Source organism: Thunnus maccoyii, chromosome 20, assembly GCF_910596095.1.
Source record: "Thunnus maccoyii chromosome 20, fThuMac1.1, whole genome shotgun sequence".
In the NCBI taxonomy this organism is placed as follows: domain Eukaryota; kingdom Metazoa; phylum Chordata; class Actinopteri; order Scombriformes; family Scombridae; genus Thunnus; species Thunnus maccoyii.
In genome coordinates, this window is record NC_056552.1 from 17,086,167 (window position 1) to 17,104,579 (window position 18,413).

General features: G+C 39.9%; 2 protein-coding genes across 6 annotated transcripts in view; both read right to left on the reverse strand.

Moving 5' to 3' along the window:
• Nucleotides 1-1,497: 1,497 nt before the first annotated feature.
• telo2 (TEL2, telomere maintenance 2, homolog (S. cerevisiae)) lies at nt 1,498-8,925 on the reverse strand. Of its 3 annotated transcripts, none has more exons than XM_042398155.1 (21): nt 8,734-8,925; nt 7,997-8,371; nt 7,644-7,921; nt 7,453-7,521; nt 6,873-7,020; nt 6,665-6,767; nt 6,518-6,586; nt 6,295-6,436; nt 6,062-6,198; nt 5,835-5,920; nt 5,272-5,385; nt 5,055-5,143; nt 4,846-4,937; nt 4,350-4,466; nt 4,159-4,230; nt 3,895-4,065; nt 3,710-3,801; nt 3,508-3,607; nt 3,141-3,205; nt 2,741-2,856; nt 1,498-2,102 (listed from the first exon to the last, which is right to left on the reverse strand). In XM_042398155.1, exons 2-21 carry the CDS (start codon nt 8,335-8,337, stop codon nt 1,981-1,983), a joined length of 2,523 nt encoding a protein of 840 aa, XP_042254089.1. In that variant the 5' UTR covers nt 8,338-8,371; nt 8,734-8,925; the 3' UTR covers nt 1,498-1,980. The 3 variants fall into 3 exon arrangements, with proteins under 3 accessions (XP_042254089.1, XP_042254091.1, XP_042254090.1); XM_042398157.1 differs by having other exon boundaries at nt 7,997-8,374; nt 8,689-8,925; XM_042398156.1 differs by having other exon boundaries at nt 8,682-8,925.
• A 2,001-nt stretch (nt 8,926-10,926) lies between these two features.
• rab11fip3 (RAB11 family interacting protein 3 (class II)) overlaps nt 10,927-18,413 on the reverse strand; it is a 33,985-nt gene continuing 26,498 nt past the window's right edge. For 2 of the 3 annotated variants that reach the window (XM_042398149.1, XM_042398150.1), the window contains 9 exons: nt 17,877-17,912; nt 17,633-17,726; nt 17,196-17,440; nt 16,799-16,880; nt 16,534-16,671; nt 16,173-16,328; nt 15,873-16,013; nt 14,883-14,987; nt 10,927-12,981 (listed from right to left, as the gene is read on the reverse strand). In XM_042398149.1, the coding sequence (XP_042254083.1) occupies nt 12,946-12,981; nt 14,883-14,987; nt 15,873-16,013; nt 16,173-16,328; nt 16,534-16,671; nt 16,799-16,880; nt 17,196-17,440; nt 17,633-17,726; nt 17,877-17,912 (1,033 nt within the window). In that variant the 3' untranslated portion in view covers nt 10,927-12,945. Of the gene's footprint in view, nt 14,988-15,872; nt 16,014-16,172; nt 16,329-16,533; nt 16,672-16,798; nt 16,881-17,195; nt 17,441-17,632; nt 17,727-17,876; nt 17,913-18,413 lie in introns of all 3 variants that reach the window. The other variant, XM_042398151.1, reaches the window with a different exon arrangement.

The window sequence follows — 18,413 nt, forward strand, 5'->3', positions numbered from 1 at the left end:
GAAAAGAACGAACACAATCCGAGTGACCGAAGATAGTGAGGAGTTGAAAGCAGTCTCATCAAACCACAATAATGTTATTTTCTCAGTGCAGTACACACAGGTTCTCTTCAGATGTTTGTAGGGGAATTTAATTACATTGAGATTGACAGTGTTAGTTCTGCAAGCATATTTAGTGGAGATATTGATATTCAGTATAACCCATCAACTGTAAAAAAAAAAACAAAAAAACAAAGCAGTTTAACCATGCAGGCACAGAAACATCAGAAAGTTAAATGGCCTCCAGCAAAATACTTTTTAGTCTACTTGATGATATGCAGTTGGAAAAGGCTCTCTGTATTCAACGCTAATTCAAAGTAATAATAATAAAGTTAAAGCCGCCCTCCACTCAAAAATGTGTTTTTCTTGTTCCTACAGTCTGATGTTTGAGCTTCACTGTGCAGAATGATGTATGTGCAGAGTTTGACACTAGCAGGCTGTTTTCACATTTATCTTCTGAGGACAGAAAGTTTCTTTGTGCTAATTGAAAATCCAATTTTAAGGGTTGGGCCTATGAGCATGATTTGTGACATCACAAACAGTTTGGAGCCTATCTTAGTCCAGTTATTCAACTTTACAGTGAAGTAGGAGACATCTTGTGTCCAACAGTTAAACTTCTGAGATTAAATATATTTACATATTTATAGAGTTTGGAATTTTTAATGAGGGAGAGGGAGTAGATGCCATTTTAAGGATTTTAACAAGATAATTGTAATTTCTGAAAAAAGACATCAGACATACATCATTGTTCCAAGCAGAGTAGTTTTGTGTCTTACTACATGTGTGGAGGGGATCTAAATAATCCTATAAAGGAAGTGCTTGATAGATTCAGCTTAAATATAATTTTCACTGTGCTCACATTTGTTCTCTTAGTGTACATGTGCAGTTTTATGAAAGAAAATTGGGCACTGTGTTGATTGTGTATTTGATGTTGTGAGGTGGCTATTTCTAATACAATTCAGTTTTTGATCTCTCTATGAATTTTAAATCCAGAAATATAAATAAACAAGTTCCAAACCCTGCTTTCATCATTTGATATTCAGTCTTTTACATCCATTTAATTAACTTTAATCTTAACATCTATAAAAGGACTTTGATTCATTTAATACATTTTAAATACCCTGGTTTGTATGTTTCCAGTGTTTTTGTATACCCGTTAGATTATCCTCTGTTCTAGTTGCGTCCTTACCTAGTCTGAGCCTTATTTACTCAAAATAGCTCTGCCTGAAAATATGAAAAAATCTTACTAAATAAACCAGTCATCATCAAATCAAGGCCACTACTGATGAGTAATCATATTCCAAAATGTTTGATTGTTTTGGAACATACAGATGAACACATGTTCCATTTGTGTCACCAGAGGAAGTAGTAGTAGTATCTTTGTTATTTTTGTGTGCATGTATGCATGTGAATATTCACAGGATGTCCTCCACAAACAAACGACCACAGCACTGAGAGATCTGCTCATACAGGAAGGAGGATGAAAAGGATATCCTCATAACATTTTATTTGCAGATAAAAATGGCATCCGATTCACCGTTCTATCAATATTTTATCAGGTTAGTAAATCATACACAATATGTTCATCTAAACAAGACGGTGTATTAAAATATGTGTGTGCACGTTTTAGAATGCAGAAAAGAGAAGCACAGACACGTGTGAGAAGACATGTGCCCTCCTTTTCCTCAAATTGGTCGTGTGTTCCAGGATATGAAAAAAAAAAATCTGCAGCACCTGCGGCAAACAGCTAAAAAGGACATTCGTCAGTATCCGGGATCATCCGTTTCCGCCTGGCCGGCCCCTCTGCAAATATACGGTGCATCATTTCCATCAGCCTCAATACTCAAGTCTCCAAACTCTGTGAGGACCAGGCGGTGGTACAGTAAAGCCCACCCTGCATCAGAGACACACACAGTATATCAGTGTTTATAGTTGATGCTGTGATCAAGACTCCAGGCTCAGTGCTTGTGGATCTTGTAGCTGTTTCTTTAGGCTCTTATCCAGCAGCACCAGACTCTGCACAGCCAGATTCCGGCAATCAGCATCAGGGTCTCCTTCAGCTACATCTGTGGACAGTAAACAACACAAAAAGGATTGTTAGTCTAAATATAATTATAAAAGCAAAACATTTTCTTTGCACACTTTGCACATCTTAGAGGACAAATGTGTCCTTTGCACTCTCAAAGTCATTCAGTGTCACGTTTCTGCAATTTGAAACTACTTTTGTCCTCTGAGGGATAAAAAAATTCCAACTGTTGATGAGCCAGTCACGTCGTAGACAGTCTGTGTTGTACAGGACATCCTGGTTCCTCAGCCCCTTCCCAGAAATGTTCAGTCCAGCTGTGCATGTGTGTACTGAACGCGTTTGTGTGTCCATGGATATGTTGCACTAAGGGGACATCCCTGACAGAATTACATTATGCAGGTGCAGCCTCAGACTTAAGTGCTCTTATATGAATCATGTGTTTTCTGGTAAATCTTTTATTAGTAATGTTTACAATATATATCACTTCACTCTTGTGTTAGCTCTAAATTAAATATGTATGTATAAAGATGGTCTGTAATAAAAAAAAAAACTCATAACATAAGAAAGGACTTAAATAAAATGTATGTATGGCCCTTAAAATTTTAATATTTCTATCCGGTTTCTACGATGAGGAGGACCGATTTCTCATTTCACTTTTATCACCAGCAATTTTTTTACCTGCCAGCCAAGTTCTGGTCTCAAACAGCTGATCACTGAGGTCCACCAGCAGGTTTTGACTGGGCATGCTCAGAAACACAGAGCAGACAGCGAAGAGGACGCCTCGTCTCACCATCCTTCAACAAACATATTTCAGGTTACAGCACAGACCAAGACAAGATGATTAAAACATCGTGTCCAGACCTTAGATCATGTCCACTATTATTTTTGTTAGACTGTTAATTCTGAAGTAGTCAAGTAAAAAAGAATATGTTGCAGAGAACAGGCTGCATGTTGATTATAAAACAGCTGGTTAGTAGAAAGAATATTACACTACAACATTGTTAACAATCAAATATTTCCACAGACATTTCATTTATTTACAGCCTAAAACACTAATTATACAGTTCATCATGCTTACTGGTCAACGTGGTAGCGCACCGCCCACACAAAGTCCAGCAGAGCACGACCCATCTGTGCTGCTATCTGCACGAAGAAAAAAAAACATCATGAGCGCCCCATAGGGGTAGAGTTGGAAAATATTGCTATAATATTGTTATTGTGATATAAGGGTTTATCTTATTGTAATATTGTGATATACTGTAATGTCACTGTTATCTTTTCCTGGCCTTAAAGGCAACATTTTCAGAGCTAGATCTGTTCTAGCTGAGTAAAATGAACAGTAGATGCCTCTAAATTCTTGCTATTAATTATACTGTATATCTTGTATGACTGCATGGAGATCATTTTATTAGGTTGCACTGGCACGAACAGATGGATGAAACTACCGGTGCATTGACTGCCAGATGCATGAAGAGTCCAAGGGTATGGATCAACCTGCCAAGTACCAGGTGGTCACTGCCCAGAAGGTCAAAGGTCACCTGAGGCCTGGCAGACAAGTGTTGCATTTAATTTTGGAAACATGCTGTTGTAAACTGGAACATAGAAAAGTGTTGCGCCTATAATTTTGCATAACAGAGACATACTAACTTGTCATAATTCCTGAGCAGAGGAAAAAAGAAGTGTCCGGCAACAGGTGCGTAACGGTTAGGAGTGGCCTTAGCTGGAGGTTGCATGGCTCCCTGTAGCAACAAGAGAAATCTCCTTAGATCTTAGAGGTAATCCTTCATTTACAGACGTGTTTATTTACAGACATGTATGTTGACTTTGAGTACCTTACTGAGGCGCTTGGTCTTGCTTTGAATCCGCTTCTCAACGACTTGTCGCCAGTGGACAGGGTTGTCACCGGGGTATGGAGACACATCAGAGGTGGCAGCTATACCCAGAGATGAATCTCTATTGTCAGTGATTGGCTTAGAGAGTTCCTGAGCCGCCAGAGCAAGGACCTAATACATCAAAACAAGCACATCCTCATAACTTCACCACCTGTGGCAATCGTCAAATCAATAAACTGTTATTAGAAAGGCTGTCGTTTTCACCTCCAAGATATCTAGCCGCTGGCGAAGACTGTAGTTCAGGGAGTAAAACTCTGTGGTCAAATACTGAGTCACCTGTTAAAAAACACATTAAGAGACAGTTTGATTGTAAAAAGACAGGCAGTGTGTGATAAAGCTAGGTGGTAATTAACTCAAACTAAGTTGAAAACTGAAAGTGAGGTGTAAAATCATACAGGGATACAGTCGGTGACAGTGAGCACCACCATGGTCGCCTGTCTCAGAGTCAGGAAGCCATTTATGCTGTATTTATCCTCCATGTGAAGAAGCACTTTGGTTAGCTGGACACTGATCTGTAAAAGGGCATTTCAAACAAGTGGAGTGTCCACAGTAGTCTGTAAGTATTCATTTGAAAAAACAATCATGTACTGGCAGTGATGTGCAATGCCACTTAATAGCACTAGAATCAGTTATAAGAGGCAATATCTTCTGGCCCTGTATCAGTTTTGTTGCTGTGATATTGGCTGTTTCTGTACAGGAAACCAAACCAGTATTGTCTGATTGTATTTTTAAAAAAAGCATAAGAATAAATGCTACTGGTATCTTATCTTATTTTACTTGTTTGAAAAGAAGTGAATCTGAAGCATAGGATGAATACTTGTGGAGCAATCCCCTTCCGTGTAATACTTATTAAATTACACTGTACAGTTCTGCTGTGTGTCGCCGTCGTACCTCTCTGGTTGCAAAGATGTTCTTTCTCACCAAACCAGCAGCGACTCTCAAACTGAGCTCCACACGCACTGCATCCTCAGAGGAAATTAAAGCTGGATGGTTTGAAAGATAAACAGAAAACAGAAAACATCAGAGCAGGAACAAACATCAACATAGAAATGCATCAGGTGATCAATGAAGTCAAAGAGATTAGATCTGTGGAGACATACTTTCCAGACAGTCTCGTAGGTAGCGAGGAGGAGACGCTTCGTTTATTTTCTGATCTCCAGACATATCGTACGGAGTGAGCTCATCATCGCTGCATCAAAAGATTTTTAGTTAGCAAAACACCTCTATAATCTCTTTTAATACATACAAAACCCCCTAAAATACATTTAAAAGATATTAGCATTGTTACATTACATACATGACAGAGTGAATACTTACCTGTCCAGGTCAGAGTCTGGCTCAGTTTTTGATGGTGGGGTTTCTGACTTATTTTGGGATGATGGATTCTGAGTAGATGGAGTCACTTTATTGATCTCTTGAGGAGAGCTGACTCTGCAGACGATAGATTTTGTATTAAATAAAATTGATGCCCACAGATATTCTGTATAAGTTTTATGAGAATTTTTACCCATTGTTCAACATAGTCATAAAAGAAATAGTTAATAGTTGCTGCAGAATTTTTAAAAAAATGTAGCAGATGGGACAAAATTTCTTTTTGGGACAATTTTAAGTAACTTAACAGTTGCAACAACACAGTTATTTTAAGCTGTTCCCATCTCCCACCACCTTTAGATACTAGCATTACATTACATTGTTATTTTGTGTAAATCCTGCACAAAGTCATACTTTGTTGCGTATCATTTAAGATCCCTGAGAATTTAGAGATGCTATAATTACACATTTTCCAAATTTAAAGACAATACTTCAACATTTTACAAATAAATTGACCAATAGGTGAACCTTTCAAATCTTGAAGAGTTACAGAGATATTTAACACTTACTCATTTACAGACTCAGGCTCTGACTCATCACCAGTGATAGGAGTCATCAGAGAAAGCAGCTCTTGAGTTTCCTCATCCTGCTCATACTACAACACACAATACAAAACGATACAAACTCAGACACCAAACTCAGTACCAAAATGGCATTTTCAAATATTCTGAATCCAATTATTCTGTCATGGGCAAAAACTTGTCACTGTATCTTTCAAATTACACACTGACTTTACCTCAAACTTGAGCTTGGTTCCATTGATATCCATGCGGGAGCTAAGGCACTCTCCTACCACCATCCCCATATGCCTGATACGCACCACACTGCTGTCCAGGTGGCTCTGCATGCCGCCCAGCATACACTGAAGCAGCTCTGAGGAAAGAGGCACCCAACATGTCTACTGCTGCTGTTGCTGATACTGAGTGAAAACCTGTTGTGTTTGGGGGGGTGTTGTTATCGGAATTGTACCTGAACGTAGCTCCTGCAGCTCAGAGTCTTTCAGCAGACTCACACACAGCAATAAAGCCTTGCTGACATATAGTTGTTGCTCTAGAGGTGTGTGTTTCACTGCACTGGGATTAGCCCAGGCCTGGGACACAGACCGTAACACCTGAGAACACAAACAAATACAGCACATGTCAAAATGACATATCATGATATCATTAGACTGCGAAACATCTCATGCACTCACCTGGAGGAGCAGTGGCCTTCGATCCCTGTCTGATGCGAGGTAACCAAGGACGATTCTCAATACCTGAGTCTAGGGGGAAAAAAACATATGATTCATGTGGTATTTATAAGATATTTGATTTAGTCAGGCTGAAAGCTACCATCTTACCTCATACTTGTACTGTAGTAAAAGCAGTTTATGAGTGATGACAAACTGGGCCTTTTTATTCGTTAACACTAGATTCCCTATGATCCTGCCCAAAGCATCAGGCCTGAAAAACAGCAAATAGACTGGTGTCATTATAGATAGACAGCTGGATGCCAGATAAACTGCGAGCTGTTTAAACGCATGTGACTGGAGCTGTAACCGTCCTTACCCGCTGACAGCCTGCACCAGCCCAGTGAGCACGCTCTCCATCCATCGCTGTGGAACGTTCTCCAGCAGCTTCCTACAAACCCTCTGCCACACCATGTCTGAGCGCGTGCAGACAGACAGCCGAGGAGCCATCACTGCCAGCACCAAACCTGAAGAGAGGAGAGAAAGGAGGGTATAAGGGACTCAATAAGTAAACAGTCCGGTCATTTCCTATGAAGTTTGGTAAACAGAAAAAAACGTCCCAGAGTTAAAAGAAAGTCAGCAGGCTGCAGGGTCTTCTCCTATTATGTCCCCTTTCTCTGGAATAATTTCTTTTTGCATTAACTTTCAATTAGTTGCCTATTCTTTGATTACTTCTGGCCCTCGAGCCTGTTACAATTATCCTCCTGGTGGATTTATCTCAGTTTTAATGTTAAAGTCCATGTCTGTCCTGGCAACAGGAATACTGCAAAGTTTGTTCATCCACGAGCACACAAGCATCCAAACTGTGTGCCTATCTCCCTCTCTCTCCTATGGAAGGAGAAACAATTTAGAAAAGACCATTTTTTTTGCACAGCTTCATAAAATGTAAATAAACTCACCACTATGCCCTTGGATACACAGTTTTCCAAGTGTCTGAGCCACAAAAGTTAAGGAACAGTCTGTGCCATCTGTTAAAAAATAGAATACAGAGTAAGAGACGTCATGAGCACAAAAAAGAATCTATGAAATGAGCAACATACTGTGTTAAAGACTGACATTATTGCTAAAAGTTTTGTTGATGATCTCTCACCTTTAAGTGCCTGGCAGGTCCTCTCTAGGGCAGCGAGCATCTCTCTGGCCAGCAGAGGATAGTACTGCTGAGGAAGAAAGAGAGGCCTGTTGTTGGGATGTAACCTGTTGGCAGTGAGGTCCGGCAGCGCCACTATCCGTCCCAGCAGAGTCTCTCGGAGCTGGGGGGAGTCAGAGGCACCTGCCTCCAGACAGTAGGACCACAGCAGGTCAGCGAGTCGACCACTCTGAAGGAACCTCTCAGTGATGCTGACCAAGTGGTTCAGATTTGTGCCAGGTCTGCAGAGGACAGAGCAATTAGTGAACAGACAAAATGATGAACATGCTTCACATCCTTCTTCTGGCATCACCCACCTCAGCTCTCCTATTCCCTCCATCAGCACCAGCAGAGCCTGCTCCGGAGGGCCTCGGAGGAACAGTCCATCCCATAATTCTGTGCGCTGTGCTGCGGTGAGGCTGTGCAGCCAGTCAGCCTGGATGTTGCTTACAAGAAACTGGAGGGTATGAGTGAAGTGAGCTCTCCTGAATTCTGCCCGCTGAACTGAAGTGGTTTTACTCTCTGGTCCTTCATCCAAGTGAGAGCTGAGTGATTGAAGAGCGGCGATAACATCTTTGTTATCCGTAGACGTAGATAGGGTCCGGAAACATTGAGCCACTGCTAGACGAACCTCAGTATTTGGGGCGAGGGACTTCATCTTTGAAATGGTGACTAAAAGCTAGTCATATATCCTGCACAAAAACATTAAAGGTACATTTCACTCAAAAAGAGTCTACCATCTATCTATACAGAACAAACCACCTGTTCACAACAAACGGTGAGCACAATTTCAAGTCTTGAGCTTTATTGTATTGGATTTAGCTGCAACTGACATCACAACAAAGCTATCTAATGCATTCATGGTAGGAGGTAAAGTGATAGATAAACTCTCCTGAAGCTAACAGTCATTAAGCAAAGTAGCGTTAAGGTTAGCTATTTTTTATATCAAACTATTGATTACAATATATATATATTCTTTTCTAAGAACAAGTAAACACACACCTCTGTGAATTAGCTGTGATGCTAACAGTTAGCCTGTTAACTTCATACGCACCTCCGCATTTTTTGGGAAAGAAATTAATAGAAATGTTCGAGGCGGCTGTGAAATCTTCAAGGCCTTCTTTTAAAGGTGAAATCTACTGTTTCCACTGTCACTTCACGTTTTGACAGAAGGAAACGTCCCGCCGTGTCGCCATGGTGTCGCTTGGTGCTTTCTGTGCTCCATCAAAACACGTCCGTGGGAAGGCAAGGGGTACGAGAAAGGTTCCGGTGGACAGACAGTTCGTCCGGTGTAGCATTCAAGACACCAACGTTTTTTCAGTAACAGTTGAACGGTCGTTATATCAATCAATAATCAGTTTATAAATCCATTAACCAATCACCTAACTTACCCTAATAGGTGGATTAATCAGTTGCGGAAATGTGCAATCAGGTCTTTGAAGTCTCAGAGGCAACAGATTTACCTGCTGTAGATACAAATTAAATCTTATTACTCTTCTTTTTTAAATTTCTTTTTTCATTATCTTCATGTTATTTTTTAATTCCTTCCTTCTTTGTATGCATATGTTTATATTTTGTTGGGTCCAATATTAATTCTATCCTAAATTTCATGAATTCATACAACTCAGTGCTTATTGGAAACTTAAATAGAGAAACCATGGATTAAAAAAAGGAATGTGCTAATTGAATAATTGATCAAGTCTGAGATATATCAATTACCTAAAAATAAAAAAATAAAAATGCTGGTATCTAAGCATAAATTTAAAAAAGCATTATGAAATAATGAAATAAAAAACAATACAAATATTGTTGCCACCTCTTGGAAAATTGTAGAAAATCATTATTTCTTTACCACCAATTATCTAGTGTTATTATCTGTCTATCTAGTGTTTTTATTGAACTAATCAGACTATTTTCCTGTTGCTTTTCCATTTATTTACACATTTCATGATAACTGATTTGCGATTTGAATATTCATTGACCCATGAAGGACCCCATACATTTTATGAAATAAATTAAAGCTGGAGGGAAAAAAATCTTTATTGTTGCAAATCTGTAATACTAGCACACCAGCAGCTGGTATGGTTATGATCAGAGGACAGATGGGCTTCAGTCCTTCCTTTAAAGGACAGGTTCACAATTTTTCCATGTCTTTCTTCTATGGAAGCAAATCATTGCCAATGATTTGGATTATATCAGCAACTGAATACTTATTGTTGAAATTAAATACTGCAGAATTTATTGCACTGAAATATTTGAGTTTGAAAATAATTCTGAATTTATATAGTCTGAATCTAAATTTATGAAATTCTCAATAGTCACTTTCAAGTTGTGCAATTTCAAAAACTCAATTCCAGTCTATTTTTATTTTAGCGTTCTCAAATCTAGTTAGAAAATTCACATGCCTAATATTCAAAAGCTATATTCAAGTTGCCCTATTTCAATAAGCTCAATTCAGATCTAAACAACAACAAAAAAAAAACAACCTCTGGTTGCTCAAATATGGTTGGTCAAATCCAGACGCTAAAATTCAAAATATAAAATTCAGTAATCTGAACATAAGGGACACTAAGGAAAAATAATTATAGAAAGTCAGATAGATGGTTTTCAAAGCCAAATATTTCAGTCCAATAATTAAATTAACTTCAACATCAAGTATTCATATTATATTATATTATGGCAGTGATTTGCTTCCATGGTCTTTAAACTACATAGAAATCTTTGTCTACTATACTACTGACACTATGAAACTCTGTTTTAAGACAGAGTTGAAAAATGTGAACCTATCCTGGCAGTTGTGGGACTCAATACAGTGCTGATAATTATAACCAGTGAAGTTACTGACAGGACTGTAACATTAGTGGACATCAGGTGCCAGGTGTGCTTGAGGGCCTATGAAATACATGGACACAAACTGCAGGAGGGGCCGGTAGGTTGGAGGCAAAGGAACTAGCATCCAGTTAGTGTTGACCGTCCAACAGAAGCAACTATAGAGGAACACCTCCAGGATCTGTACCTGCTTGAAAATCTTTCACTTGACTTGACGTAACTTGATCCGCTTTGACCCTGATTAGTAGTGACTTACCTGTCTGTAACAGTGAGGGACTTGTACTGTATTAACACCAGTTTTCTAAGCATTGCAAAAGAGAAAGCTTGGAGAAACCTGTTCTATAAATACATGTGGAATACATGCAAACATGTGTAACAATGTAAAATACTGCAATAAAAGAGGCAACCACACACAAGGTCATTTTATTCCATTTATTTTCCTAATCTTACTTTCACTGCTTACCTTTATATTTTCTCTTTTTACAATGACTGAAATTATATTTCCCCAGTAACAATTAGGATTAGATCATGTGGGGATCTTCAAAAATAATATACAGCTGTAACCAATACTGTTATAATTTATACATTTATCTTTGAAAATAGGCATAAATTTAAGTTTTACAATTTCTGTTTTCTACAATATTCTCTTTTTATCTTCCCATGTCACATAACGGCAAGCCATGCACTACACCGGTAGTGATGTTCATGCCTTGAGCAAAACTTTCTTTGGACACTGGAAGTGAGCGTGAGAGAGAAAAAGAAAATCACAAAAAATGACAATTCATATTTACAGTTTCAGGTTTCATCGTTATAATTTAACAAACTGACAGTCATGTGGTCAGTGCTTTTCCCAGGGCTCATCATCAGGTTAGTTTAGAGGCAAAGTTTGAGACACAGAGGCACAGTGTTTAGACTAGCAGGCCAGTTTTTTTTCTTTTTCTTTCAGGATAAACTGAGAGTTTGTTGATTTGGGATGTATTAGCTCAGGAAAAAAAAACAAAACAAAAAAAAGCGTGGACCCTGATTAATGATCGGTTTAAGTTCAAACATCTGTCTTTGGTCATTTTAAAAGTTAAAAATGGAGAAACTGGATCTGGTTAAAGTGCAATCGCCTTCAGCTCTGCTAAAAGGGAATGTTTTATCAGCTCTGTGGTCTCGCCTGTGGTTTAGTTTCTGTTGCCTGTCATGTTAAGTCCTCTAACCGTCTGTCAGAACCAGAAAATATGAAGCAAGGAGAGAATTAAGTGTAGTAGAGCCTGCTGTGTTCAGGTGTCATACGGTTTCCTCATTGTGATGCATAAAAGGATTCATTACTATAAAGAATTCAATCTGTTAGGGGAAAACCTTTCAGTCACACTAAAATGCAGGAAGCTGAACTCAGAAAGCCTGAAAATGAGCTCTAAGGTGGCATGTGTTGACATTATGAGGTCTCACACAACCTACAACCTCACTGATGATGTTCTAGCGTATGATTTGTCAGTCAAAAACATAGTTTGAGTTAGAGATATACAATAAAAATTAAAAAAAATCAGTGTTTCCATGCAGTACCTGACTCCATCTCATCTGGGAAGACAACAGTAGAAACTGCAGACTCTGCCGTACAGTATATCTAAAATTACAACCCTGAAGAAGTCACAGCAACATCGACGTTACGGAAGAGTGCGGTGACCTCGACAAGCCACCGCTCCGACCAGGTGACATTCAAGCTTCTGCACCCGATGGCGACTCATCCGCAGACGACGCAACCTTGCTTTATAACATTTCTCTTACTTCAGTAAATTCTCCCTCCACAGACTGTCACTTCACTGTGAATTCATCTCCACTCGTGAATTCAAAAAAAAAAAAAAAAACCAACATGTTCTCAGCTGAACAGATCGCTGAGCGTGTGAGTCGTCGTGTTCAAATGATGAATAAATATATCTGCTTGTGATTTTTAAAACAAGAAGAAAAAAAAATAAATCCAACAAATACTGTACACGCTACATGCTAGAGAAGAATACAGGCAGCTGTTTCTCAGCATAAGACGAGAAAAAGAAATGTTCTCTCTTTTTTTTTTTTTCTTCCCTCTCGGACTATAAAAATACCTAGAATCTAGAATGAGTGTAGAAAAAACTTTACATGTACAAGTCATTTACATCCAAGGCCATTTTCCATGGAGTGGCAGGTGAAGAAGAGCAGTGAGATAGACTTAAGAGGTGAGCAGGGTGAAAAATAGGAATTCTCTTGAGCATACTGGGTTTTTTTTTTGTTGTTGTTGTTGTTGTGTTGGTGCAGAACGCCAAGCTGTTTGGACAAAAAAAACAGGACCTTTCAACTATAAATCCGTCAAGACGTCCGGTGCAGTAGGTAAATCCGACGCAAAAGTCCAGTTTGAGAGTCAGAAAGATATGTCCTCAATGTGTTGACAGATGGCTGCACAGTACCCATGAGCACAGCATCAGTCCACCGTCGGTCCGTGCATCGATTCGCGATACTAAAGTGAAAAAGCAGATGTTGCTTCAGCAGAGGAAAATAAAAGAGCAGCTTTGTTTCATCTGCCCTCCACCAATGTCCACTTTCTTGCCAAGCATTATTGCTACCAAAAGTCTGCCATGTCTCCTCTATATTATTCCTGCTGATCGTGTAATCTTGAGACATGGCTGCAGAACTGTTTGTAGTATATTTCCAATTAAATATGGCATTACAGTTAGTGTGATGCTTTTTTTTTTTTTTGCTTTTTTTTTTTTTTTTTAAAATGCGAGCATGTTGTCTGCAGCTTGAGCCCACATCAGCTCCCAACTTTACTGGTACTGTGAGCCTGCAGAAACAAATCCCGCACACTTCTTATATTCATCTCCGTACGGGTTTCGAAACCACCTTCGTTTATGATTTGATCCCTTCACAATGAACCTTTTTTTTCTCCTTTCAACAAAACAATATCAAAACAAAACTTAGTGCAAAGTACAACCGTTTGATTCTTCACATATAACCTGTCGAACGTCAGCATTTTTCAGTCTTAACATTTTTTTACTGACGATATTTCACTTGTGCGGCAAAGAAAAATAAAAAGTAACCTGGATCAGCTTGCTCCCTGTCACTTTCACTCAGCAAGAGAACACTGGGATCAGGTGGGCTGTACTTTAAAAAAAAACAAAAAAAAAACACATCTACACTACAATTCCCAGGATCACTCAACAGTTTCCCCTTCATGCTTAGCGTTTGGAGAGCTTACAAAGTGAACGTGTCAGTATGAGCAGGTTGTCAGTTACAGTACCAAATCTACATTTAAGAGATAAGTGTGAGTTATTCTATTGTGCCGGAGGTGTTAAGGGAGTGATGGGAAATGTAGTGCTTTCCCACTTGAGGTTTCCAGCCCACCTGAGCTCTGAGACCCTGTTTCATTGTAAAAATAAATGAGATGAAGCAAATTACAAACCAGTTCCTTCGTTTGGGACACTGCGAGAACGACAGTGTCATTCTTGTTACTCATTCTAGTGTCACCAAGTATTATGTAACACAGATCAAAAAAAGAACACCACACACACACACAAAAAAAAACCCTCCGGGCATTTCTCATCCTCCGTGATGACCTGGAAATGTCCCTCACTTGGGTTCACTGGAAAGACAGTGGAACTTGGTTAAAGGACAGAACACTCTGTTTTAGGGACTGGTAGGCAGCACGGCAAGCTTTAAAACATATTAAAGACAAACTCAAAAGAGAAACTGCTGCTCCTAGTCTCCTGACCAGTGCTTCATGTTGCTTGTGATTTAAAACACAATTCAGCCTGGTTCAGGAGATGACAGCCCACATACCACTATCCCAGTAACACTTTACTGACTGAACTGAGGCATGAATACTTTGATCACCTTTGATTTAAGGCCTTTAGGTATAATTGTCTGATCTTTTTTTTTTTTTGTTTTGTGTTTTTTTTTTTTTTAACCTCAATCATATATTGACACTTTTTAGGAGAGGGACGGGAAGATTTCTAATCCTTACTGAGATCTTACACACATTTACACATTCATTCACTCAACAGGGGAGACTCAGGTCCCTCTAGCCAAATACATGGAAGTCATCAGAACCCAAGTATATCCAGGAGGGCTGACACATACACTCACAAATAAGCACAGAGTCAAGGGAACTAAAAATAGCTTATTTTTCACTGAAAGCCATGGACTTCTTAAATTCCTCTTTTTTTGGGAAGAGGGGGTGGGTGGGTTGGGAAGGGAGTTGGATGAGTTGAGTGCGTTGCTGTTTTTCTACCAAAATTATGTCAGAATATTTTTACATCCTTTCTTGGTAGTTTGTGTTTTCTTTTAGCCAAGTCTCCGATATTTTAACAGCATGTGGAGTCACTGTGAGTGGCCCTTTAGTCGAGGTGGTTTCTATTTTACCTCCAGAATGGAGGGGTTGGACTCCATGATGGCCACGATGATTTTGTCAATGTAGTCCTGGAGTCTGTAGTTGATCTCCTCCTGTTTGTGGATAGCCTCCATCAACTGCAAGCAGAACAAACAGAGGTCAGTCAAGTAACACTAAGGGCCCTTTCACACCTACCTCGTTTCGTCTGGACTTTTGGACTTTTCAGTTTGATCCGAACCAAAATGACAGGTGTGAAACCTCTCCCGGACCAAATAGCCGAACCTTGGTTGAACGAAAAGAGGTAGTCTCGGTCCAGATCAAACTGAACCATGGTTCTGTTCATTCCTAGTGTGAAGCATTTTTTGGATGGTTCAGACATTCTGACCAATCACAGGAAGTTCTGGCAGGTTATATGCGGTAGCACACGGAGAGAGGAGGAGACCATGTTTTTAATTAAAATATGGTCCAACGACGTAATGAAAAGTCAACTGGAAAGAACTCACAGAAATGCTGACACTTTCCAGGTATTTTCAGAGAGAATGAGAGAGCAAAGATATTAGAGGACAGGAGAGCAGTGCGATGCCATTAGAAAAAGCAGTGCATCAACCAATGAAAAGGACTAATTTCCTTTTTGTGACATAAATAACAATATAATAATATTATTATAGTGGCAATGAAATTAATGTTCATTTATTTTTCTCCATTAATTCAAATGGTGATAGAAGGCTACCGCCAAATTTACAACTTGCTACAACTAGATCAGACGCACACCCATCTACAAACCAATCAATGTCAAGTACACAGAGACGCAACCCATATAGGTGACAGAGCGGAGGTTTGTCATGTAAAGTTCTTTAGTGCACTCACATAATTGCAATGTGAAACCAAAACTAACCGGATGAAATGTACACAATGTTAAAAAAACATGAACCTTGGTTCAGACTCTCAAGTGTGAAAAGGCCCTAAAAATAGAATCACATATAATGTAAACTAAGCATGTTCTTACTGCTCTCGAAACCTACCTCACCACGAGACACAGAGTTGATCTCAGCTGCCAGGGAGTCGGAGAAAGAGGCCGACATCAGGTTCTTTGCTCCCTGGATGCTCAAGTTGATGATCTGGCCGTTCAACTCGTCATTCTGCTCCTTCAGGCTGCGGTTGTCCTACAGAGAAGTCACGTGTAACACATCAGGTGATATATCTGATCTCGAACCATCCCTCCATTTCAAAGCAGTATAGTTGGAACGACAAAATGAGGAAACACTGCAAATAAAATCAGTGAAGAAGAAAACAGGTGAGGAGACTCGGAATATGTGTGTTACCTGTTTGAGCCGTTTGATCTCTTGCTCCAGCTCTGCTTCACGGGTGCGTGTCTGATACTCCTGCAGCCCTGCACCAGGTGAACGGCCTCTCTTTGCTTCAGCCTCCAACTTGTATAACTGTAGGTGCTCAAGCTGTTTACGCAGGTCTTCAATAAGCTGTGGTACAAACAGCAAAGGGATATCAGTTAGTAGGAATATTATAAAGTCAGACAGAATATTTGGGGAAAATACTTGATTCTTTGAGGCAATAGCATATAATTTCATTTATCCGATGAAAGAAGAGCTCTGTAGTACTACACTGTGTTGTGATATTATGAACACAGAGTACTGCTTGTGCTGTACATAGAGAAACCAGCCCCACCTCCTGCGTGCACTCCTTCTCTTTCTGGCCTTGGTGGCGCTCATGGCTCAGCTTGTCAGCCATCTTCCTGCGGGTCTCCATCTCGTCCGTCAACCTGTCGGTCATTGATTCTGTCTCATCCTGCAGTTTCCTCTTCTCCTGGAAAATAAAAAAAACAAAACAAATGGAGGCAAAGATGAAGAAGAGCATTAAGACTGGTGAGGGGTGGGATTGAAGAGAAATGACAGAGAGAAAAACAGGTGATTGATTTTGATCTCGCTCTCACCTCCTCTAATCTTTCAATGTTTGCTCGTAGACAAGGGACACAGGATCTCAGCTCACTGTTCTCCTCATCCAGCTGCTGCAGTCTGTGAGACAAACACAAATCTTTTCAGACACACACACAAAGCAAACACCCATAGGAAAACCACAACTGTACATGAGCCCTATTTTTTGATGGTTGACAATAATATACCAGAGAGAGAAAGAGAGAGAAACAACTTCTACTCAGTGGCAGATGAGTGCCAGATGGCGGCAGTATTGAGCCACTATTCCTCCAACAAAGACTGTGTCAGTCACTGGCATCAGAATCAACAAATCTATCCCCTTTTCTGGTTCGCCTTATGTTTAATGTATCATGAAAATCTAATACTACAACAAAAAAACCTGGGTATAAAATATACCTGGCCTGTAGGTTTTCCAGCTCTAGCCCTCTTTCTCTCTCCAGCTTGCTCAGGGCCTCCTTGTGACGACGGGTCTCTTGCTGTAGTTGCTCGTCCGCATGGAGCTCCTGCTCCTTCAGTTGCTCCTCCAAGGCGTTGGCCCTGTGCACCAGCTGAAGGTTCTCCTGGCGCAGCCGCGTATGCTGCTCCCCCGATGCCTCGGACTCCTTCTCTAGCTCCGCCACTCGACGCTCCAGGAGGAGCACCTGCAGAGGATTCAAGTGTTACGGTTAACAGAACAAGAATTTCAATGAAGGACGATAACTGTCAGCTAACAGGTGTGAAAGTGTGTAACTGAGCAGGTGAATGGGAAAAAAAAAAAAAATTAAAAAATTAAAAAAAAAAAAATATATATATATCAATATATCAGTTAACTCCCTTGACAGCTGAACACTCACCTTGTCTGTGATGTCATTGTCGGCGAGCTCCAGGATGTCCCGCGTCAAGTCACTCATTGTGTCCAGAGTCATCGAGCTGTTCTGGAGGAGGTGTCTACATGTGGAGAGGGAACACTTAACTCAATAGCTCCTGGAGCCAGTTCATATTTTATAAACAGTCGTTTCCTTATGCCAGACAAAAACTATCTATGACAAAAAAACTGAACCATTACCTAGTGAAATAAGAGAGAACTATTTTGCTTACCTTGCCACTTTCTTGCTGGACAGCCTCTTGCCTGCGCTGGATGGGGAGATAGAACAACAGGAAAATGGTCAGGAAGAGAAAAAGGATAGAGGAAAGAGACACCATCTCCTGGTATTCCTCTTATCCACCCCCCCCTCAGTCCTCTATCTGCTAGTAGAGGACCCCCACTGAAAAAATGGGGGCATGATGAGACAGTTCTTTAAAAACAAATCACTACATTTTTGTCAAAAGCATATCTGCAAAATATTCACAGCAAACTAACACAAACACAGCAGCATACTTTTATAGAGCGACTATCAAGTGCTGATCCAGGATCTGTTTTCCTTACAGAAGATCAGTAGCCTGTAACTGCACAACAGAAGCTTATAAACCGAGGTGTAAACTAGGAGTTATAGATTTCCAAATTCTTCTTAAATTATGAAGCTCAGGACCTTGTTCTATCTGAAATTTACAAGGTTGGTAAACAGATCAAATAGGATTTCAGGTTTACTAAGTTTCTGTAATACAGCTACTGGCCAGTAATCCTGGATCAGCAAG

What these genes read in the sequence shown, in the direction of transcription:
- telo2 (XM_042398155.1), bottom strand. Translation starts at nt 8,337, where the DNA reads ATGAAGTCCCTCGCCCCAAATACTGAGGTTCGTCTAGCAGTGGCTCAA. An exon ending in GACCTGCCAGGCACTTAAAG is followed by an intron (nt 7,522 to 7,643) that starts GTGAGAGATCAT and finishes ATTTTTTAACAG; the next exon opens with ATGGCACAGACTGTTCCTTA. An exon ending in CCTACGAGACTGTCTGGAAA is followed by an intron (nt 4,938 to 5,054) that starts GTATGTCTCCAC and finishes CAAACCATCCAG; the next exon opens with CTTTAATTTCCTCTGAGGAT.